Source organism: Diadema setosum, chromosome 14 (assembly GCF_964275005.1).
Source record: "Diadema setosum chromosome 14, eeDiaSeto1, whole genome shotgun sequence".
In the NCBI taxonomy this organism is placed as follows: Eukaryota; Metazoa; Echinodermata; class Echinoidea; order Diadematoida; family Diadematidae; genus Diadema; species Diadema setosum.
Window position 1 is genome coordinate 7051972 of NC_092698.1, and position 22831 is coordinate 7074802.

Here is a 22831-nt window from a genome sequence, read left to right on the forward strand (position 1 = left end):
ATTAAAAAATAGAGGCATCTCACTTGACATTCTTCAAATCAGATGTCTTGAAAACATGCAAACACTTCAAAGTCAATCACAGGCCATCTCATTACCATCAGCTTGTTCACTTCTCATCAATCTAACAAGCATTTCAAGATGGTACTTAGTCACACCGTACTGCTAAACTGCGAAAGAAGAAGAGAATGTCTGCTGTCTAAAGGATTCCCTGTCACACGAGTCCATCTCTACCGGTTACCATCGAGTCAGCAGCGCGATCATTTTGCAGCACTCTACGGATACACACAGATTTTTGTTTTTTAAACTCACGCAGTAACCCTAGATACAAGAATTCTATAACTGTTCCTTTCAGAAATCACTCCATTCATGATTGGCATAATCCAAAATAATATTTGCACCAGCAGATTATAATGTGATAGAGTACAAAAGGAGAAATGATTGCTTCATCAAACAAAACACTTTCAGAGCTCATGTCCAAAAGATCTTTGCAGCTATTAAACTGTGGCAACAGCGTGATTACACAGAAATCATTGGTCGTTTCTTGGTTGCTGCCAAGGTAAACACAATAGTTGCAAGTTGCAAATCTGCAGACACTTTCATGGCACAGGTCATGGGTGTCTGAAGCAGGACTCCGTGGACATTCCCACATTGTGCAGCTGGCGGGTGCTTCAATCTTGTTCGAACAAAATGTTTACAGTTCCGTCTACTACGTGTAGCGTTCAATTGCAAGCTATTGCTGTTGGATGTACGAAGTTGTTGGGCTCAATTTTCCCGTGAAATCCAGCAGTGTAAACCACCAAAAAGTGTGACCTGTCCAGAGAAGCTTCAGGTATATCAGACGAAAGTAATGCTCCAGAAACCTTTGGCAGAATTTGACTGATCTTTTTTGATTGAAAACGAGTATGAGACGAGGGATCTCATAACAGATGTAATATCACAGGCATGAAATGGCGCTTCTACAAGCGATAGACTTTTATAAATGTTGAAACATAATATCAATGTATTTTAATTCATGATTGCATTTTTTTTTCATCAAATACTGTGCGAGGTTCGGGTTGGAAAGAGGTCTTTTGACTCTTAGGATATTAAGTCAAGTTCAACTTGAACACAAACAGGTCCATTTGGGCCATTTATTTTCAGGGCATACATCACACTGTCACTCCAGAGAACATTTGGACATCCACTGGACTCCTGTGCCACAAATGTTCCAGAGCACAGGAAGCAGCAAAATGAATCAGAGGAGAGAGAGAGAGAGAGAGAGAGAGAGAAAAGGAGATTCCACAGTTTCTGCAGTTTCTGTTGTTTTTTTTTTAAAAGGTTTTGCACATCAATACCGTTTTTATTACACAAGATCAAAAGTAGGAATTACGGCCAGGAAAATAATGCCTCCACCTCCGTGCAGGGTAGGAGGCAAAAAAAGAAAAACAAACTCTGCCATTACCAAATACAGATGATTCTTGATGATCTTTCAGGGAATCGGCGATGCACTTTTCATCTCCAATGTTCTTGTTGAGTCACTGCGCACTTGACACAAAGTTTATTCAGTTTTAAACACATACAGATATATCAAATCGCTTAATTCTGGTACTGGCAAATACCCTCCCACACAAGCTAACAGTAACGGGTACACCATCAAATACATGAATAAAATATCTATGATAAAAACTACTCTTCACCAGCGGCTACAGCTTCTGGATCTTTTCACCAACAACTACTGGATTATTTTTCCTAATTTCCTCTTGGCCGTGTGAGCGATAGTCGAAGGAGCAGTCGTGTTTGTCTGAGTAACGATGTATACTGCAATACAGGCCACCACATCGGCATTCAAAACCTGGAAGGATGGGAAATGAAACAGAATGTTGCAACATGTGCAATGTCAAACTATCCTCACTGCAAATCACACATGAACTAAGTACCTCATGTAAAATTGATACTTGGCACAGCCATGTTGATTTCTTTATCAATGATTACAATAAAGAATCACATTTACAAGATAGTTTTGTTTTTAAAGGGGAAGAATGGTAGATCTTGATGAACTCAAAGAACAAGAATAATCATGCATACTGAGCAGGACCAAATCAATAATAGTACCCTAGCACTAGCTAACCTTAACCCTTGATTGGGGGGGGGGGGGGGGGGGATTGCTTAGAAATCTGTCAAACCAAAATCGTACCTGCCAACCCTGAGACTTAATAAATCTGAACAAACAAAGAAAAATTATTTAAAAATCTGAACTTTCATAAATTTCATATATTTCACTATTAACAAATATCTTCTTTTTTTTTTTTTAAATCAGAACACACTGAAATTAGTGCATTTTCTTTCAGTGCAAAAATCTGAATTTTGAGATTAAAACTGAACAGTTGGCAGGTATGCAAAATGGCCCCACATGCCTGCTTTTGACAGAAAGGAAACACTTGTGCCTGCATATCAATATTTTGTACACTGTCACAACATATGTCAAGTATGAGCACATTACAAACCATGAATAATAGAAGCTTTGAGGGTCATCAAATACTGTATGCATCGATACACTTGTTCAGTTTGGGTGCTTTTTTCTATGTTCATGTCTTTTTTCAGCTGTAACTAGGGGGCTCCAGTATACCTTACACAAGTTGATTTATGCACTGACATTGCAATGCATCACTTATTGCATAATTCATTGAATCATCTTTCTTCTTATCCTGGAAGCCCAACAGTTATGGCCGACAAAAGTTACAAGATTTTTCAATGGAAAAGGTCTGTAATCTCCAGGTTATGAAAAACAAAAGTATGTGACTTACCAGTAAGGCCAACCTTCTTGCGGCAAGTGTGACATCTATTCCTCTTCTTCTTCCCTTTTTCGCTGCCGTCGCTCGAATCTTGTGAGTCTGATACTGTCGGTGAGGCCCCGCCCTGAGCTTGCGTGTCTGACTTTGCGGGTGAATTGCATTCCTCCTCCGCCGGCGCCTCGACGCGTTCGTTCGCCGCCGCGGTGGAAGTGACAGTTGTGGCTGAGGTGGCAGTCGTTGCAGCGGTGAGGGAGGCGTCTGGCGTGATGGTATTGGGCGTTTGTGTGGCTGAGTTAGAACTGGTTGTGTTACTTGATGCTGCAAAGAGGGAAATGACAACAGTCACACATCACGGCATGAGCATATTATGGGACTCTCTAATGCCTTTCACTGATGCTTCATCAGGAGTTCTGCAAGGTACATCATTTAACCCATCAACTCCCAAAAGCCACATTTCTGTGCCTTGGTGCTGTTATATTATAATTCAGTTTTAGTGTGTCGTAAAAAAAAATTGACTTTCTTTAGAGCCCTCTGCTATTCTCACTTTGGTCACAGAGTTTTCAAAAGCCCTGTAAATGCTAGATTTACGACCGATTCTTAAATTCAACAGCACATTACAGGATATCAAACTTACCATTTCTAGAGCACAAATGGTGCAGATTATATGAATCTAACAACTTACTTCCAACTAATTTTTCTTCAATATGTAGGATACAGCACGAAATTAGGAGCCAATCTAATCACAAGATGAAATTTCAGTGGCAAAACTCTACCAGGACTGGAAACATGTATTGTGGAAAGAAACTTTGAAGGATCTGAATACTAATGCTATGTTGAAAGCTGAGTATTACACTAGGGTTTCCTAACTTATACAAGAGATTCTATTTTAGTCTTCTTCCCATGGCAAAGAGGTACACAGTGAGAGAATAAGATTTGTTTACGTCCTTGGGCTATACATGTCCATGTGTTCAGGGAAGAGAGAGAGTGAGAAAAAAAAAGTAGCAAGTTCTCATACACATGTATGTACAGTACACAAATCTACCAACATACAGACACACAGGAACATTGCTTTACTATATCAATAATGAATCAAAGGATTTAACTCAAATAAACCATTACATTCATAACAAATTCATATGTGACATTTCTAGTATAGTGATCTAGAAATGATGGGTACTGAAAGACCTTGCGACAGTGTGGAAAATGGGAACACATATGATTGACACGATAATAATAATAAGAAGAATAACAATAATATATCATACATGTAGACATACATATTCTGCGCTGCAAAAGCTTCTGATGTACTTGATGGTAATAAACAGTTTAACGATCAAGGAACACAAAATCTCACCTAGAGATTGAACTGGGGAGTTCTGTTTTTTCCTCATGTAGTCCTTATAGCATTTAGAGCACATTCCTTCCGTCGCTGCACTGCCATAAAAACCACACCCGTTCCGGCATAGATTGCCCTGCATCTCTTTGCTACCATTACTGCTATCCATCATAACCGGGTCTGCATTTGTGTGGGAAATGTCAACAAAAAAGAAAGAAAAAAAGATAAGAAGAAAATGACATAAAGGTCATGCCAGGGTCATCAAACATACGCACAAAATCGTACACCGAAGCAGGTAACAAGAAATAAACAAATCATACATCATAATCTTTGTGATGACCACCTAGATCATTGCACATTTGAACCGAGTTATATAGTCCACATAAAATATCACTGAAGCCACATACATTTGATAAAGAGTAAGCAGTCAGGATTTGTCTCCATGCATGTCCTGCCCACATCAACCAAACCTTGATGTCTAACAGGTAAAACTACTGAAAAGTAATGGCACCTGCACATCATTGTGATCAAACAAAAGAAGAAAAATATTCCTTTCTGTGGCTTGTAATATATATTCAGTGTCGTATGAACACTCTGTAATCGCATACAGCAGATATTTTGCTTCTCACAAAAAAAAAATAAAAAATTTCCAAAACCTAATGAGAGCAAAAGCCTAGCATGCATTAGATATATACCCAAAGGATAGAAATCAACTAGGGGATAAACACCAAGGTTCATCAAATTGATGCAGTTTTTTTTTTTTTTTTTTTTTTTTTTTTGTATATCATTTAATGAATTCCTTTCAAACATGAATTCTATCCTTTGGGTTTATGTCAGTATATAATTGCTTCTGACCACATGAGCAATGAAAGTTAAGGGTTGCAAGGACGAAGACCGTACAAGGGTTTTCCATAACTAAGTCCTCGGTAAGAGCACTGGTTCAGTAAACAATCCAGAGATCTTGGGTTGGAGTCCCATGGAATCACATTTTTTCTTTGCTCATTTTCAGTTATGATATATATTTCTGGTCAGTTTCCCCATTTGTTTGAAATTATTCCAAAAGGTTTTGTGTTTTGTGATACAAACTTTTATTCTTATATAACACCTACATTGTAAATAGATCCTTGTCATTTGATTGCTTGTTTGACATTGATCATTTGTCCCATTTTACTATGATGTCATCATCCATACAATTGTGGCTTCATTTACCGTGCAATCTTGGATCCATACGATTTGCTCCATTGCACGCACACCGAGAGCCGGCACACTACAAACGTAAAACGCTTGCGTTTCCAGTGTGCATGAAATCAAGTATACACAGCGCGTTAGCGGATAGCGAGCACTCAGTGAACACTCTCCCTCTCTCAGATCTCACACATTCTCTCTTGTTTCTAAATTCATAAAAAATCAAATGACTAGGATCTATTTTTAGGTGTTATGTTAACACAAAGAATAAATGGTTTTCTTTCATGCAATGAACAGAATATTTCATTCGGTGAAAGATGAAATTATTGATCCGCTCAACTCGGCTGTGCCTCATTGAATGGATCACTTCATCTTTCATCTCATGAAATATTCTGTCCATTGCACTCATAAACATTCATTGTTTGTATACCTTGTATATACCAACATAAAATCAGTCCTAAATTTGAATACAAAAGTAGAAGGAAGCACTGTCTATTACTGATACTCAATAATTCCATTTGATGTCCACATACAAAAGGTTATCTAATGTCCTGCGGAAAATGTGACTACAATTGTAAATGAAACAGTTTACATGTGTGGGCACACATACACATTACATGTCACAGATGGCTACTACTGCAGAGAAAGGACTCATTGATCGAGGTGGAATTTTCATTCAGTACAAAAACTACAGAGGGAGAAAAATGAAGAATTACATAATTTGTATTTAATCCTATATCAAGATTTACTCTGAATGAAAACCTACATATCGTCGCTGGGGCGACAAGACCTCGTATATATATCTATAAAATGTCAAATGTTTAGGAGAGCAAAAAAACATGGCTGCCAAAGCACGGTATCCAATGGGAGAGACATTCCTTTGACATGCTGTGGTGGCTTCATTTTTGGGGTAAGACATCTAGGATTTGGACAGGACATCACTTAACTGATTATCTGACCATTAATCCAAAAAAGTCATTTTCACCAAAATTGCAGATACAAGGTCTTGTCACCCCAGCGACGATATGCTGCATGAAATTACATGTTCTGTTACAAACTTCATGCTGATTATAAGGATGTGTGTAATCACTGATGATTAAATGACACTCAGAATGGAAATATTGTCGCTGGAGTACTTGCCTGTTTTCTTTGGTGACTGCCTGGCTTGATAAGATGACGTTGGCTCTGACTAGGTTGTCAATCAGCAAATGCACTGGATACTTAGAAGCTTTTTTTCTTTCTAGAACAACATGAATGACTGTATCCAGAAGTAGGAACCTGTCCAAAATCTTGTTCTTGTAGCCGTCAACTTATGTACAATGTCCTTTACTGCATTACTTGATCTTTTTTTTTTTTCCTTCTGCCAGACAGTTCCTCTTCTGGTTGTGTTCCTGCACATCGACAAAAGAAAAGACATGAGAGGGGGAGGGTTAACACAGATTCATGGACTTCATTCATAATTGTGGATGGTCAAACAGGAAAACATTCTTCCATGTCATTCCAACTCGAAATGCACACATGCTGTGATATCTAACAGCCATGAAATTTTGTGGTAAACTTGATATGAGAATACAACACCAAATGACATACTGTAATTGTGACTTGTGGGACTCAATGAACAGTGTACAATACACATGTATGTACTGTAGGTCAAATGAAACAATGTTTATTATTGTAATAATACTTAATTTTCTCTCAACACAAAAACATAACACTTGCATGCACATTCACGATGTGGAGAAGCTAAATAGCCTGTCAGATACATGCAGTCACTATGGCTGCAGCATCGTATGATGTCAACGTACTGTAGCATTTGCTGCCAGTATTATTACAGGTATGTGAGTAATATTTAGTCAGCTCTGAAAATGACATTTAAATTGTATTACTGATCTAATATCCAGCTGAGTTTGAAGGCCACATTCCATGCCATTGTCAAGGATATCACTATTGTCAGTGAACTACTGGTATTGCCAGTTATCAGCACAGCTGGTGACCATGGCAGAAGACAATGCAAACAGCACTAGACTGTAAACTTCTAGTTGACGGTTGTCTGGAACCAAAATTAAAGGAGGCCAATGCATAGAGAGTACATGACCACAATTACTACAGACTTGGTCAAACATGGATAGCCCGTACTTAAAGGCATATGTACCATTTGCAGATGAAAGCATTAGTGCTTTAAAATAGTTCTAAAATGTGAGTTAGGGATAGAAACAACCACTGTCAAAATTTGAATCCGTATAATCGATGTTAAGTGTTGTTAAATACACAAAATGTGAACAATAGTTATAATAAAAATGTTTCCAGACTAAACCGTATACAGTTACGGTTTACTGAGAAAACCCCTGATATCTCCTTATATTTTAGGTTTTATTGCAAATATTTAATATGGTAGGATGTTTTATGATATACACTGTAACAGACCTACACATATGCATCAAATGTGATATCTTGAACATTTTTGAAATCACTGCTCCCAAAGGTAAACTGGACCTTTAAAACTGTTAGCTCTTGATGGTACTCAAATGGTTCACAGATCTCATGCTGGATGTGTACAATATACTAATGTACAGTCTTTGAGTCCATCCAAACAAATAATATCTTAAATTGTACAGATTGATACATGATGCAACAGTACCATGTACAACTACAGTCCTGTACAGCTGTAGGCATACAGCTTGTACAACATGTCATTGTTGTTTCAGTGCCTTCTACAGTACTGCACATACAATTGTATATCACTCTATGAAAATCTGAAACCTTGGTCCTGATAACCTTCAGTAACCTTCATCTGCTACTACAGTTGTACGTTGGGCAAATATTTTACATACAGTGTATGACATGAATACTGTTTATTCTAATATACTATTGCATAGAAATCTACACCAGTTTTTTTTTTTTTTTTTTTTTTTAAAGAAAGATAGCCAATGAGAACAATGCAGGGAATAATTTTCCACCTCAAATCTGACTAGCAATTTTAGCTGATGAACAATATTTCAGATGGTATCCTGTACACTTCTATGGAAGACAACTGCTTCACAAAAAACAGTTTGTGTACCAGTGGTGTCAAAATGCATACAAATTACAATGCGATACCAGGAAAATTATTCCTGCAGTATACATGCGAGTTTGGATTCAATTACAGTACATCTTTTGTGCAACTCTTAATCTTGCAGAAATATTTCTTGTAATATGCTCACTTGCATGTACAAACAATGTGTGTATTTACTGCATCTTTTAATTTGTACATGGTGGGGGGTCAACTATAAAGGAAGCACAGAATCATTCTGCTGCCAAAATGGTTCTGACTCATATCTAACCTGGGCAGACCATTCACATGTTGTGCAAGCTGAAAACAGAACACCAGGGTGATTGATGTACATGTACAATTGTACATCACATGTACAAGCATGTACATGTGTACACCTTCATGTAGTATGTTATCTATGGATATAAATACGACATGACATACAGAACGTGTACAGTGTAGTCACACATGACAAATCACTGTTTCAAGCCTGATACAGTGAGATTCATCTTTCTTCTCCTACTCTACCCTTTTCCCCCTTTATGCTGCAGAGAGTTTTGCATCATGTCAACAGTTTGGAGCAAAGTCTATTCAAAGGTACTCAAGAGAGAACAACAGAAATGAGTCTACAGAAAGCATTGTTAGACTTTGGTCAGAGTGTTTGCCATCATGCTAATATCACCTGACTCATTTAGTTCTTGTTGAACTGCTCCCCCACTGCCCTCTTCCATGGGTACTTATACTGCATTACATTTAATAACCTTGTTTTTCACATAGTTGTCGAGTAAAGAGTCTAGTCTCAAAAACAATATGGTATGAATGCATGGGAAGCAACAATCAGTCCCGATTTTAACAAATTCACATGTATACATGCTGCTACAGCCCCATGCCTGAAGTGTACAATGTTCATACAAGACATTGCACAATGTACACTTAATGCATAATACCAGTCAAAAACAAACATGATACTGATTATACAGAAAGATTACAGCGTTGGTCTCCTGCTGAAAATACAAGTTCCGTGCATTGTACAAATGTAGCTTGTGCACTTACATATTGTACATTGTACAATGTACAACACAATAAAAGCATTGAACCCTCAATCTAGAATGTACAGTACAACTTGTACATGTATGAGAACTTCTATCCACCATAGCAAAGGCATTATTTGTTCATTCATCCCTTGTCACCTTCAACTGGCTTTCATTGTTCAAAATGTCTTCCATACTCCAAGGCACAAACATGCACACTCTACTGTACAAATGTACAAGGTATTCACATTAAAGGCACAATTTACCATTTGCAGATGTAACAAAACCCTAGCATTAGTGCTTCAAAATAGTTCTACAATGGGAGTTACGGATAGAAACAACAAATTATGTCAAAATTTGAACCAGTATAATTGATGTTAATTTCAAAAAGCGAACAATACATGTACATTGTAGGCCCTAGTTATAATAAAGATGTTTCTAGACTAAACCATCTATAGTTATGGTTTAATGAGAAAAACAGTGATATCTCCTTATTAAATATTTTAGGCTTCATTACACAAATTTGATGTGGTGGGATATGTTTTGTGATACAACTGACCTACATGTACATTGTACATACAAACATGTGCATGCATCATACATGTGAGTGATATCTTGAACATTTTAAATCACTGCTCCCAAAGGTACAGACAGGACCTTTAAACTGCAAATACTTTTAATACTCACTAGTACTACTTACATCACATCCAACAGGCCACGTTACTACATCTTGTACACATACTGGTATTTGTAGAGCTTTGCCAAAATGCAAACACATGTACCGGTAATGAAACTCAACTACAACTGCAGCATACATGTAGGCAAGTACAGTACAGTGTATACCTGGTTTTCCATACATCACAGATACATGTACTAGGGATGTACAATGATACATGTACTGTGCATATACTCAATACACACACGGTTCAGTCACTCATAAGGAATGTGTGGTCCAATGAGACCATACACATTCCCTACATGTACAGGCTGTATGGCAAATACTCGTACAATCTTCCTGTAAAATGAAACCACATTGGCACATACAGTGTGTATCTTTTGCATCACAGCAATCAGAAACCCCCCTAAGTATTGCAGGAGGGAATTCCCTACACTCACCAAATGTATGCAGTAACACAATGAGATCACCGCATCGATTAGCACTTCCCAAAAACTGTCAGCTTCAGCTGTTACTGAGTAACATAGCAATGGCACACATGCACACCGAGGGACTAACTCACTTCCTCTGGGCACTTCAGGCGATTCCGCTGCGAAAAAGCTGGGAAGAAGTGTCACCGTGTAGCTTCCCTAACGCTGGCAGCAACTGTTGACAGTTTCCACCTCACTCTGCCAGAATGGTCTCGAAGGCAGGGGATTTTTACACCCCAACCACACTGCATAATAGACATAAGAATACCTTTGATACACATCCCCTTTTTTTGTGCCAGGATGCTCGGAGAGCCAGTAGTAACAAAGGGCTGAGGGACAGTGCCATGGAAGCGTGAAGCACAGGCAGTGTGTAGTAGGAAGTGTGTCATTAATGTGTGCTGCTATAACAATGGCAGGATTTACTGCTTCCTTTCCGTTACTACATGTATATCGTACTGTAGGATAATAAAACAAGATTTCTTCTGAGTCCATTGGTGATTTGCAGTCCATAAAGTGCAGCAAAATGTTTTTGTTCTCAGTAAACTAAGCTACAATGTAACCCAGAAAACAGAGGACATAATGAATAAGATATACTCCTTTAAAATCACTAAACTGTACATGTACATGTACATACATACACAAAATATTAAACAACATTTACATTTATTTGTCACAGGTGTAATGCTTGATTACATAAGGAGGTTGACACATAAGTTAAGATTTTTATCCACATCATGTACAAATGTATTTTCCTGTATCTCTTGACTATAAATAGATGTGTACAAAACTGCACTAGCACAAAAGGGTTTTGATTGACAAGCACATTGTAGCATTAACTTTTTATGAAGGACTACCAGTGATTCCACCATAACTCTCTCTCTCACTCTAAGAGCTGTGTTGTGACACCATGAAGCTATACATGTAGTATTATATTCAAAAGATGTCATGATACACAATATGATCTTGAATCAGGATAACAGCGGAATATAGATTTCCATTCTATGAGGTACATTGTAATTGATCTAAAACAAATAAGGAGCATAACATTGTGTAGCATATATTCACTCTACAATGGTACATGTACTGCAATATAATTGTGGGCTCCTCTCTACACACAGGTTGAGCTTGAAAGACTTCAAGGAAGAAAAGGACCAGGATTTCCTTATTTGTTCTGAGTTCAAGTGCACTATCAAGATGATTGAATTGAAAACGCCAATGGAGAACACTAACATCATTTTAGTTTACCCTGTGGCTCTGGATTAATTCTCGGTGGCTTTGGCAGTGCTCAGTGAGCATTCAGCAACATATGCCTTAGCTCTGATAACACACTGTAATAACTACAGATAGAAGTTACATGTGAAATAGTACGGCAAAGAAAATTCTATTGAATTGAAAACGCCAATGGAGAACACTAACATCATTTTAGTTTACCCTGTGGCTCTGGATTAATTCTCGGTGGCTTTGGCAGTGCTCAGTGAGCATGAGCAACATACACCTTAGCTCTGATAACACACTGTAATAACTACAGGTACATGTAGAAGCTACATGTGAAATAGTACAGCAAAGAAAATTCTACCTTCATCATATGCGATGTCATATCATGCTGTATCGGAGTTGTATGCAGTACCGTACACATTACGTACACTTGTAGGAACCATGGTATTGTACAATGTACATGCAGGCACCAGCCAATTACAAAAAGTACCACTTATGTAGTGTACTAGATGCCCACCTGGTACACATCTTGTAGGCATCCATACAATATGTGTAGCTGACCCTGACAATAGTGAGTCACCATAAGCATTTACAAAGTGTACAGTAGAACAGCTCACAAGCATTATTAAGTGGAAACCGGTTTCAAAGACTGTTCTGAAAGGTCTGCTGTACAGCTGTAGCTACTCACCCACTCCCAGAGGGCTAAATAGTATCATACATCAAACACAGCATACAAAATGCTACATTCAGTTTTGTTTTTAACATTGTACATGTACCTGCAGTAAAGGTTACAAAGCGGTGCACTGACGTGATGCCAAATGTTTGACTATTTCAAGACAAGTAAATTCACAAAACACCAAGCTTGAGTCAGAAAGAATTATTACGGTATTTCAATATTCATGCTGTCAGTATCTTTTACAATCACTTCTTCACAAAGCGTATGTGGAGGGAAAAGGGCTTGCTACTTGATTTTATCTTCTTCCGCACACAAAGACATTGTTTTTGATCGGTCCGAAAAGCAGGAAAGCCAAGCCAGCCAAAATTCTGTCAACTTACAAGATTGAGTCATAGTGTGCAGAGGCCTATAAGTGTGCATTAAATCAAACTGTACAAGTACACATGTAGATCAGGCAAGGGATTGATGAAATCCAGGAACAAAACTTGACTTCAAGGATGATTTCAAAATAGAACATCTCTACAAGTCATACAGTCAGCTTGTTTAAACATTTTTGGCTAATAAGGACTCTAAATCTGTTGTACATACTTCATCCATGAGCTCAAAATTTACACAATTTACATGTATGATACTGTCAGCCTACGATATGTACAATTGTACATCACACCACTATCAGATACAGTCCATCATACCACTATCAGATATTAAGCAGGATGTCATCTGCACAATACATGTATGTAATATTCTAATGTATAATAAGCCTATACAATGTAAATTTTGTACATGTGCATACATGTAAAGTTGTACGTTACACTAAAAATGTTCACCATTAATGTGTCAAATCATGTACAATGTAAACAAGTTTGATTCAGGCCAGTAAATTGTTGTGTATACATTCCAAGATTTGTAAATTAGCATTACAGTTGAACCTCTATTATCCGGCCTCCCTTTATCCGGATCTCTCTATTATCCGGACGCAATCTCGCCGTGATTTTTTTTTATCTTTTTTTAAGAATTACGGGAGGAAAGGGGGATTCCCAACTCCTTGAGAACTCCTACACAAACACACATGAATTACATATACTTGATACATTTCTTAATAATTATTTAGGTAAATCATCCCAAGAATTTATAAAAGAAAATGATTTCATTCTTGTAAACACAAACCTCTATTTTGGGGTCTGTTACTGAGTGTAACAATGAAAAGTATACACATTACTACATGTGGTACTACAATGGGCTACATCAGTACATGTGTATGTATATGTACATGTATAAAGCATTGAGTCTCCTGTATCCGGCCAAATCCCTTATCCGGATGAGCCCCGGTCCCAACTTGTCCGGATACGAGAGGTTCAACTGTATTTTGATAGTCCAAATGCACAGGGTGCACTGAAAAATATACATTAGTTAGTGCAACATACACAAAGTGCAGTGTCAGTGTATTTTCTCTGTAAAACTGTAGGCCCTGCATTTGCGGTATATAGAATGTGCACATGACTGCATCATACAATCTACAAACTTTGCACTGAATTTATGCTCACTTTATACCATCGCAGGACATTTAGCATTTATAAGCAACATGATGTTTGTTTTGTCTTAAGGTGGGGGGGGGGTGGTATTAAATATTCATCCCACATGTTGCTGAGACAATGGTCACTGTGGTTTACAGTATAATCAAAGAGTTACAAGGCGAGCCACTAGCTCGTACATTCCTTGGTCTAATCAAATTGAGGCATTGTGCATTCTATGAAGAGGTGTTCCCATTGCACCTCAAACCAGCCACAGGTTCATACTCATGCATTCTCTCAGTAATCTTTAAATCTGAACTTCTCCTTTCCTACAGTGACACATCCCAATAAACACTGGTCATCTGATGTTTCACACAGATTAAACACAGATGATTCACTTCAGCAGCAATTGCATGGATTATGGTCATGTGGTTTGCATGCTTGACCAGCAAAAGAGGAAAAAAGAAGAAGCTGGTAATGTGTTCGAGTTCTGCAGATTCAGGAAGTCACAAGTTTATCTTTCTACCCAGCTGTGATTCCTTTGTACATGTACTGTAAGTACATGTACCAGTAAGAATGTCAAACCTTTTTGTAAAATGAATTTTGAACTACAACTTTTACAGTACCATAGCCATGTGGAATCTAGAACTTGATGGACTACTACATTGTACAGTGTAGATGTTTTTATACATTGTATTTCACCATTTCATATCTTAAATGACATTTTAAGCACATTTCTGGCAATTCAAATTTAGAATGTTTCTTTGGTAGTTGCAGCAAGCTTTATACAGAGAAAGTACTGTGCATGTACAATGTACTGTACATTGTTGCTCAACATTCCCATGATACAAACTACACACTGTATCTATTAAAAGTAAATGGAAAATACCACACAGATAATAAAATGGACAGACCCTGTAAGACAAGCAAGCAATTCCTGAGAGCTGGGATTTTGCTGAGCTTTGTGAAACAGCCACAATATACAATGTGTAATTAGGGAAGTCTACCATGAAAATAAGTTTACGTGAATAGAAACAGAACCCCCCCCCCCCCAAAAAAAAAAAAAAAAAAAAAAAAAGGAACAGGATGTTGAAATTTGAGCAAATTCTAATCAGCCAAGCACAAATTAACAACTCCTTGATATACAGTGAACACTGTATCATGTGAGCTAACCTTCCATATGCCCTGTGCATAAAAGTACATATTTTCTCTCCTTCTCTCTCTTATTACAATTGTTGATGGAAAATATATTTTGCATGTAGGGGTCAACCCCTGAACATATTTATGATGATTGTACACTGTAAGGTTGTACAATCTACATGCATGTACAGTGTACAATGTACACCAGTTGTACAACTCAATGGATGTGACAATGACTTGATGTAAAAATTTTTCATTCTATAGTACAGAGCAATGGGAGATGTGCTCGCATTTGATATCAGAGAATTGCCGATTTGTGTTTGATTTGTCACAACTTCAAAAAAGGAAAGAAAGAAAATCATAACTTTCTCAGTTTTGATCAGGATTTCCTCAAACTTTCAATGTCCTGTTCATCAAAATTACTTGAAATTCTATTCACAAAAGCTAATTTTCAGGGTGGACTCCCCCTTTAATGGAAAACTTGTGGCCTGCCAGACTCTCAAAAGAGCCTGTACAAAAAGTCTACATAGACATATTACACCCATTGGAAAAGAAGCCATCAATGCAATATCTTTTTTTTTTTTTTATTTAGTGATCATCTTCTGTTACAATGTCATAATATTATCAGTGCTGAATAATCAAGCAAAACAAGAGCATTTGGATGTCACATAAAGGAAACATAATGCCATTTTAATGATTTCCTCATGTGGCTTTCTTAGATTTACAAGTCTGCCATTACTCTTTCTTGTCTTTCAATCAGTTCTGACACTGAAACATTCTGATATCTCTGCCATATTTACAAATGAAATATCTGAGATTCAATCTAAGTGCATTTTAACATGAAAGTCCATGGAAGCATACCAGTTGTCCCGAAGTACAAAAAAAAAAAATGCAACTTGACCGCATGTGACTTGGTTGAATCATTTCATAAGACATATTATCATATTTTATAGTGCTGCACACAGTCAGGTGCATTTTCCCTCCATGGACCATGTTATACCCCTTTCAGTAACTCTCTTGGCTCTGGCCAGGCCTGAGCTACATTGTACAATTTGTAGGTTGTAAAATTTTGACTTCATGCATGGGTCAAGCCAAAGTGGCCTGTGCAATCGAACAGTTTATGGATGATAGCAGCGCCAGGCTCGGGCCAAAATTCTTTGCACAGTCAAAGGTCATAATTACCTGGCTGTGACTCCGCTAGTTGTAGAGCGTGTGTTCAGTTGCCATGGTAGATCTAGTTATCCCTTACCCAGTATACAATGTAGTTGGACCTACCACTCATCGACCACTTTTTGAATGAATACCTTGTATCTTAGAAAATATACCTCATTTTCACCTTAATTTCATTTCACTTGAGGCAGAAAATACTGCAGATTCATATCCCGGGCTCAGATTGTTGACTCGTACCGTACGCGCGGAGTTCTTGGCGACAAACACAGTAACATTTGTCACTGTCCCCCGGCGCAAGCGCATCATTTTAATCGACCGCCATTGGGTGAGGGTGGTCAATCTAAAAATAGGTGGTCGATGAGTAGTAGACTTACTGTATACCCCATATATTTCGCGAGTCTAAATTTTCGTGAATCGGGACTTCTCGACAATTTCACGAGCAGTTAAATTTGCGATTGTGGAGTCATGTACTGAACAGAGAAATGTATACACGTACGTCACATTGATATCGGTATTAGAGTCAATATTTTCGTGAGTTTTTAATTTCGCGAATAGCAGCTGACTCAAGAAATTCGCGAAAATAGAAACCTCGCGAAACATTCGGCATATTCGGTACTAAACGTGGCTGAGTTCGTGAATGGGTCATCGTAAAAGTGGTGCATCTCTGCTATGTATAATAGTTAAATTCTATTGAATGCAATTTTTACTGCTTGGCGCGGGCCAATTTAGCTCGGGCCAGGCCAGGAGCTGGCTAAAAATGTACAAGTTCAGTTCGGGAAACCCACTCACAAGGGGGGCCCCTCCTTATAAGTAACCCGTCCCCCTTATAAGTAACCCCGTCCCCCTTATAAGTAACCCCCGGGGCACCCCTTATAAGGAGTCTCCACGCTTTTTTGCAATGCAACGCGAAAATGAAAGGACTGCGGCAATTCGCTTGATTATGTCCATAAAGCTTCACAAGTTTCCTAGTTACTCACGAAATTTGAGCAAAATCGGTTTGAGGCATCATATCTAAAATCATGGATTTAAACACGATGTCAAACGACCCATGCGAATGCTGAAATGCGAGCGATTACTGGCGTGAGTGTCGCCAGGCGCGGCGGCGCGGCAATGCTTGAGTGCAGACGTGGCGACTGAGCACGGAGGTCAGTCGCCACGTCTGCACTCAAACATTGCCGCGCCGCCGCGCCTGGCGACACTCACGCCAGTAATCGCTCGCATTTCAGCATTCGCATGGGTCGTTTGACATCGCATTTAAATCCATGATTTTAGATATGATGCCTCAAACCGATTTTGCTCAAATTTCGTGAGTAACTAGGAAACTTGTGAAGCTTTATGGACATAATCAAGCGAATTGCCGCAGTCCTTTCATTTTCGCGTTGCATTGCAAAAAAGCGTGGAGACTCCTTGTAAGGGGTGCCCCGGGGGTTACTTATAAGGGGGACGGGGTTACTTATAAGGGGGACGGGTTACTTATAAGGAGGGGCCCCCCTTGTGAGTGGGTTTCCCGGACTGAGTTACTGAAAGGTTTAAACTCCCACTAAAAATGCCAATGCCATAGTCCCACATGTACACAGGAGATTTGGAGGACTTTTATTACAGACTATTAGAAAGTGTGGCTACCAGTAAGTATACCACAAAAAGAGTGTTCATTAACCCGACCAATCCAACCAGAAGGCTGATGCTGATGTATTTCAAAACTGCAGAGTAGCCTAACCAAGCGCAAGCCAAGCTAGAGCATTAGCTAGCCAAGCCTCTCAGCTCGCTTAGCTGAGTCACGTAGTCTAGTAGCTCCATGAAATTGCTATGTCTATCATACACACAAGCCAGTACAAAGTATCACACTGCACTGTCAGTGGTACAGTGTAGGGAGGGAATACCCTCTCAATTTCCACATAAAGACGCTGTCCCGAGAATGTTTGGACCCTATAAAACACGAAAAACAATGCGAATTTCAATAAAAAAAGATATTAATTGTTGTTGAGACGGGCATGGGAGAAACTATTGTCTTTTACTGTCTACAGTCCGAGGTATTTCTAGTGATTTTGCATACAATAATATTGTGAAACATGGCGTCCGAAACGCTGTGTCAGAAGTTCAGAACCACACCAAACAAAATAAAACCCTTATAATAACATCAAATCCTCAGAAATACACACTGTAACACAGTGAAAATGGTAGGATAATGTCTTATCTAGATATTACATTATTCAAAAATGCAAAATACGAACCGGTTATGACAGGGAAAAGTCCAATATTCACCAGTTTCCGTCTCTTCCTATGTGGAGATCTATGTTGTGTTGACCGTATTTACTATTATCATAATAGCGAGACACGTAATACCATATGACTGCCAAGCTGCGCTCTCATTGGTTACTATGTGATGATGCAGAAAATCTTTGTGACGTCATGTTTAAACTCCTGTCCGATGATTCAAAGAAACGATTCTTATTCATGCTTGACTCACATTGAAAAGTGAGTGACTCCCCACTGGTGCGTGAGGGTATGTCAGGGAACATTACAAGGACGGAGAGTCAAGAATAAACATTGACAGATTGAAAAAAAAAAGTCTTCTTTCTTGATTTTCTGATCTGGTTATGTCAGTTGTCGGTTGTCGACCAATTAAGCATGCAAGACGAATAGACACGAGCGATCGAGGACACGGAGGAGGAGCAGTTGGATTTGAAGATGTGCATGCGGTTTTGGTGTGCATACATGTATCTTGAGGGTCATTGACACTGCGAATGTGATATACAGTACTTAGTAACCTACATTTCACTAATGTGTACGTCATTTCAGAAATTGCATCGATCAAGGTTAAAGGGATAGTATAGTTTTGGTTGAGAGCTAACGTCAGGTTTAACATTTTTCGTGAGATAATGAGACACCTCTTCTGAAATGTGGAAGAGCATGTAATTCTGGGAGGAATTCAACGTTTATTTGATGAAAATTACTTGTGAAATGGCTGAGATATCCAAAACAGAGCAATCCTAATAAAAGGTGGGACCTACCTTTTATTACGATCACTTTGTTTTACTTTTTTTTTCTCAGATGTCTCAGCCATTCGAAAACTGATTTTCATGAAATAAACTTTGAATTCCTATTAGAATGGTATGCTCGCTACTATTTCATAAGTGTTTTCTTGGTATCTCACGAAAAGTTAGAAGCCCAATCGTCATCGCCACCAATACTATACCATCCCTTTAAAATTTTGTTTGATAGATCGGTATACTCCCATTTTGAAAATTGATTCAAACCTGCAGAAAGGTTGTTCTTGACAACCACTACAGCTTGCCAGACGTTTGCTCCGTCAAGAGCGGGCAAAAACTCAACGAGCACATTTATTTAAAGAAACTGGATTTCAAGTATTGAAATGCATATAGACTAGGTATGTGCATGCAGATGAATTGAATGGATAGCTTATTAGGATAGTCTATGTAGAGGAGAGATATATATTGTTCAACCGGTCCATAATGTCATTTCAGTATAGCTTTTCATGTGAACAGTTCAGATTAAAATACAGTTGACAACTAGCAGTGAGATGACAATCAATGAAAGATTGGTGTGAAATATCGGCGAGCACTAGACTAAAATAAAATTCAAACACGTGAAAGTAGGCTCTGGAATGTTCATTTTTATGACGTCATATACCTGGAGCGGTATTCTGGAAATGTATTTCAGTGTGTTTCACTCTATCTTTCCATTTTTTTTTTTCACTTCACTTAATTTAATTTCATTTATTAAGTTCCCGGCCCAAATTACATTTATAACATAAGGCACATCCAGAGATCAATGAATAGTAACAAATATTTGAAAATTTAGTGCATAGAGACTTTAAACATTCTATAATACAAAATGGATTTAAATCAATCTATAGACTATTATATACGTATACATTCATATTAGATAGGATCCCTAAGTATAGAGCGCGCAGGGGAACCTACCATAAAGAAGAAGAAGAAGAAGAAGCCGAAGAAGATGCTCGTGAGTATAGGTCCACAGTAAAAGGTCAAACACAACCATTATACACTCATGTACACATTTGTGCGCTGCACCCATGACACGCAAGTGCACCTGGGCTCCATTTCATGAAAAGTTGATACGATGACAACTTCTGCTGGAATGACAATTGTCATGGGTATGGTAACGACGATAATCCAGCTTCCTGATTGGCTGTTGCTATAGGAAGTTGCCATTCCAGCAAGAGTTGCTTTCCTAACTTTCATAAAAGATGTTATAGGATAACAACTCTTGCTGGAATGGCAACTTCCTATATAGCAACAGCCAATCAGGAAGCTGGATTATTGTTGTTACCATTACAATTACCATTCCAGCAAAAGTTGTCATCGTATATCAACTTCTTATGAAATGGGGCCCTAGGTGCACTTGCGTGGGTGCAGTGTAAGTATGAGTGTATCATGATTTTGTTCGACCTTTTTCTGTGGACCTATACTCAGGAGCATCTACTTCTTCTTTTTTTTTACCTGGACAAGCATACGTGCGCGCGCACACACACACACACATACACACACACACACACACACACACACACGAACACACAACAAATGGAAATATGAAACCCTAAACTTATGGCAATTTTTAGTTCAAACTTAAGTTCTGCATCAATGATCGACAATAATTTTTTTCTCGGTGGTTCAAGAATCCCTAAGTTCATTTTTTTTTTTGGCTGTAGTCCGAAAAAATAAAGAAAACATTGACAATAAAGTCACGTAATAAAACATTTTAACAGTACTAAATCGTCATATAGTGTATTTGATAATTGGCAGGTATGATGTAAGGGCTTCAATATACCCGCTTGTTACTGGTATATACCCGCTTGTTACTGAAGCAAAAAAGAATTGCACAATCAAATAAATTTGATGAAGCGTTAAAACGTAATTATAAACCATGTAATAGTGTTAAAATTATAATAGCAGGTACGTGATGTATGGTATAAAGGGGCTTCAAACAGCACGTATACTGTGACTACGTTCACTATAAGTCTGTTAATATCAAAATAGTGAACTGAGTCATATATATTTTTCTATGACATCACAGTCATAATATTTCAAATGGAAGCTGATTACACTTATACTTCCGCTTTTAGATAGATAAAAAATTAATAAATTTTGGTCGTGAAATATGTTCCAACAGTCAATAGATTATGGTGCACGACAAATCGGTCGTAACTATAGAGTTTTTCACTAAATTGAGTGGAATTCTTCAATCATATCAGATATTAAATTAATTCTATATGCGGTGTTACACATCACTTGGAAAAGTTAACTGTGAATTAAAAAAGTGTAGAGGGGTGTCGCATATAGTCATGTGAAATGAGAATCTCAGCAAATTTAGACACCATCTTTCCGTTTCGTGCCTTGATAGTCACTTAAAGAAAAAATCCACCCCCAAAATTGATAAACTTCAAAAGAAAGAGAAAAATACTCCCTACAGAATGATACAAAAATGAAAAAATCGGGTAAGAAATAAGAAAGATATGATATTTTGAAATTTTACATTTTTGACCTGTCCTTATGAATATTCAGATCAGTACGTTGACGATGTCGTGCTCTCACAATTGTTTTCCCCCCAAAATGTGAAATTTCAAAATGTCATATCTTCCTCATTTCTTATCCGATTTTTGCCATTTTTGTATTGTCCTGTAAGGAACATTTTTTTTTATTTCTTCTGATGTTTATTTATTTTGGGGTGGATTTCCTCTTTAAGTATTAATTCAGTGTTTGAAGCTAGACATCGATATCGCAATGACATAGAAATGATAGAGACTTATAGAAATGGAAATGTATACAAGTTTTCACTGTTAACAGAGATATCGAGAAAAAAAAAGATTTGTGGAAACACCATGTGCATGAAGTCCTTGAAATGAATGTTGTTGGATAATGGTGAAAGAAAACCCTCATAGTGGGGCAGATATGTGGAAAAAGATGCTCACATCCGGCGGAAAGTATGAAATTTTGCATATAGGGGTATTTTGAGGCGCTGATTTCAAAAATTGCCGGATCCAAGAGATCTGACCACGGGGTCGGCCGCCATTTTGAATTCCAATATGGCCGCCGTCAAAGATCCCTATCTTCAGTTCTGAATGACATTAGCCGTTGGAATTTGATATATAAAAGCATGGTGATATGATGACTTCAATAACAGACTTATTTGATATGTCTGACAAGCTGCACGGCAGCCAATTTGAATCTTTATACATATTTGCCATGTTGGAGTGTTGAAAATCTCTATCTCGGTTTTGTAAATTAGGCTACTGAGTACCTGATTGAGCGCGCGTTTGTAACTGATAGAGTGCGCGCTGATGTATTTACATTGTGACGCCAGTGAAAGGTGCATTATGCTTCCTTTTTGCTGCACTTTTTGACATGCCCGTGAATGTTAGTCGTGATGTTTGTCTTCGCAAGGAGCTACTACAGACATGGAGTCCCAACAGAGTAATTTACGACCGAACTCTTTACGCAACGCGCTTAACTTCAAAGTGCCGCAGCGACGTTATCACCAAAATCTTGCCCCCGGTGACAGCTGCAGCGCGCTTTCAAGATCAAGTTCGATGCCGCAGCTCTGTCAGTTAGTGGAGGAGAGTAAAAATTGTCGAAACAAA

The 22831-nt window shown here is 38.2% G+C and overlaps 1 protein-coding gene across 2 annotated transcripts; it reads right to left on the reverse strand.

Moving 5' to 3' along the window:
- Positions 1-1522: 1522 nt before the first annotated feature.
- LOC140237601 (AN1-type zinc finger protein 6-like) lies at positions 1523-18531 on the reverse strand. Of its 2 annotated transcripts, XM_072317532.1 has the most exons (6): positions 18441-18531; positions 10590-10742; positions 6433-6683; positions 4126-4287; positions 2784-3089; positions 1523-1831 (listed from the first exon to the last, which is right to left on the reverse strand). In XM_072317532.1, the coding sequence occupies exons 4-6, from the start codon at positions 4277-4279 to the stop codon at positions 1683-1685; spliced, it is 609 nt and encodes a 202-aa protein (XP_072173633.1). In that variant the 5' UTR covers positions 4280-4287; positions 6433-6683; positions 10590-10742; positions 18441-18531; the 3' UTR covers positions 1523-1682. The 2 variants fall into 2 exon arrangements, with proteins under 2 accessions (XP_072173633.1, XP_072173634.1); XM_072317533.1 differs by lacking the exon at positions 10590-10742 and having other exon boundaries at positions 18441-18524.
- Positions 18532-22831: the final 4300 nt, after the last annotated feature.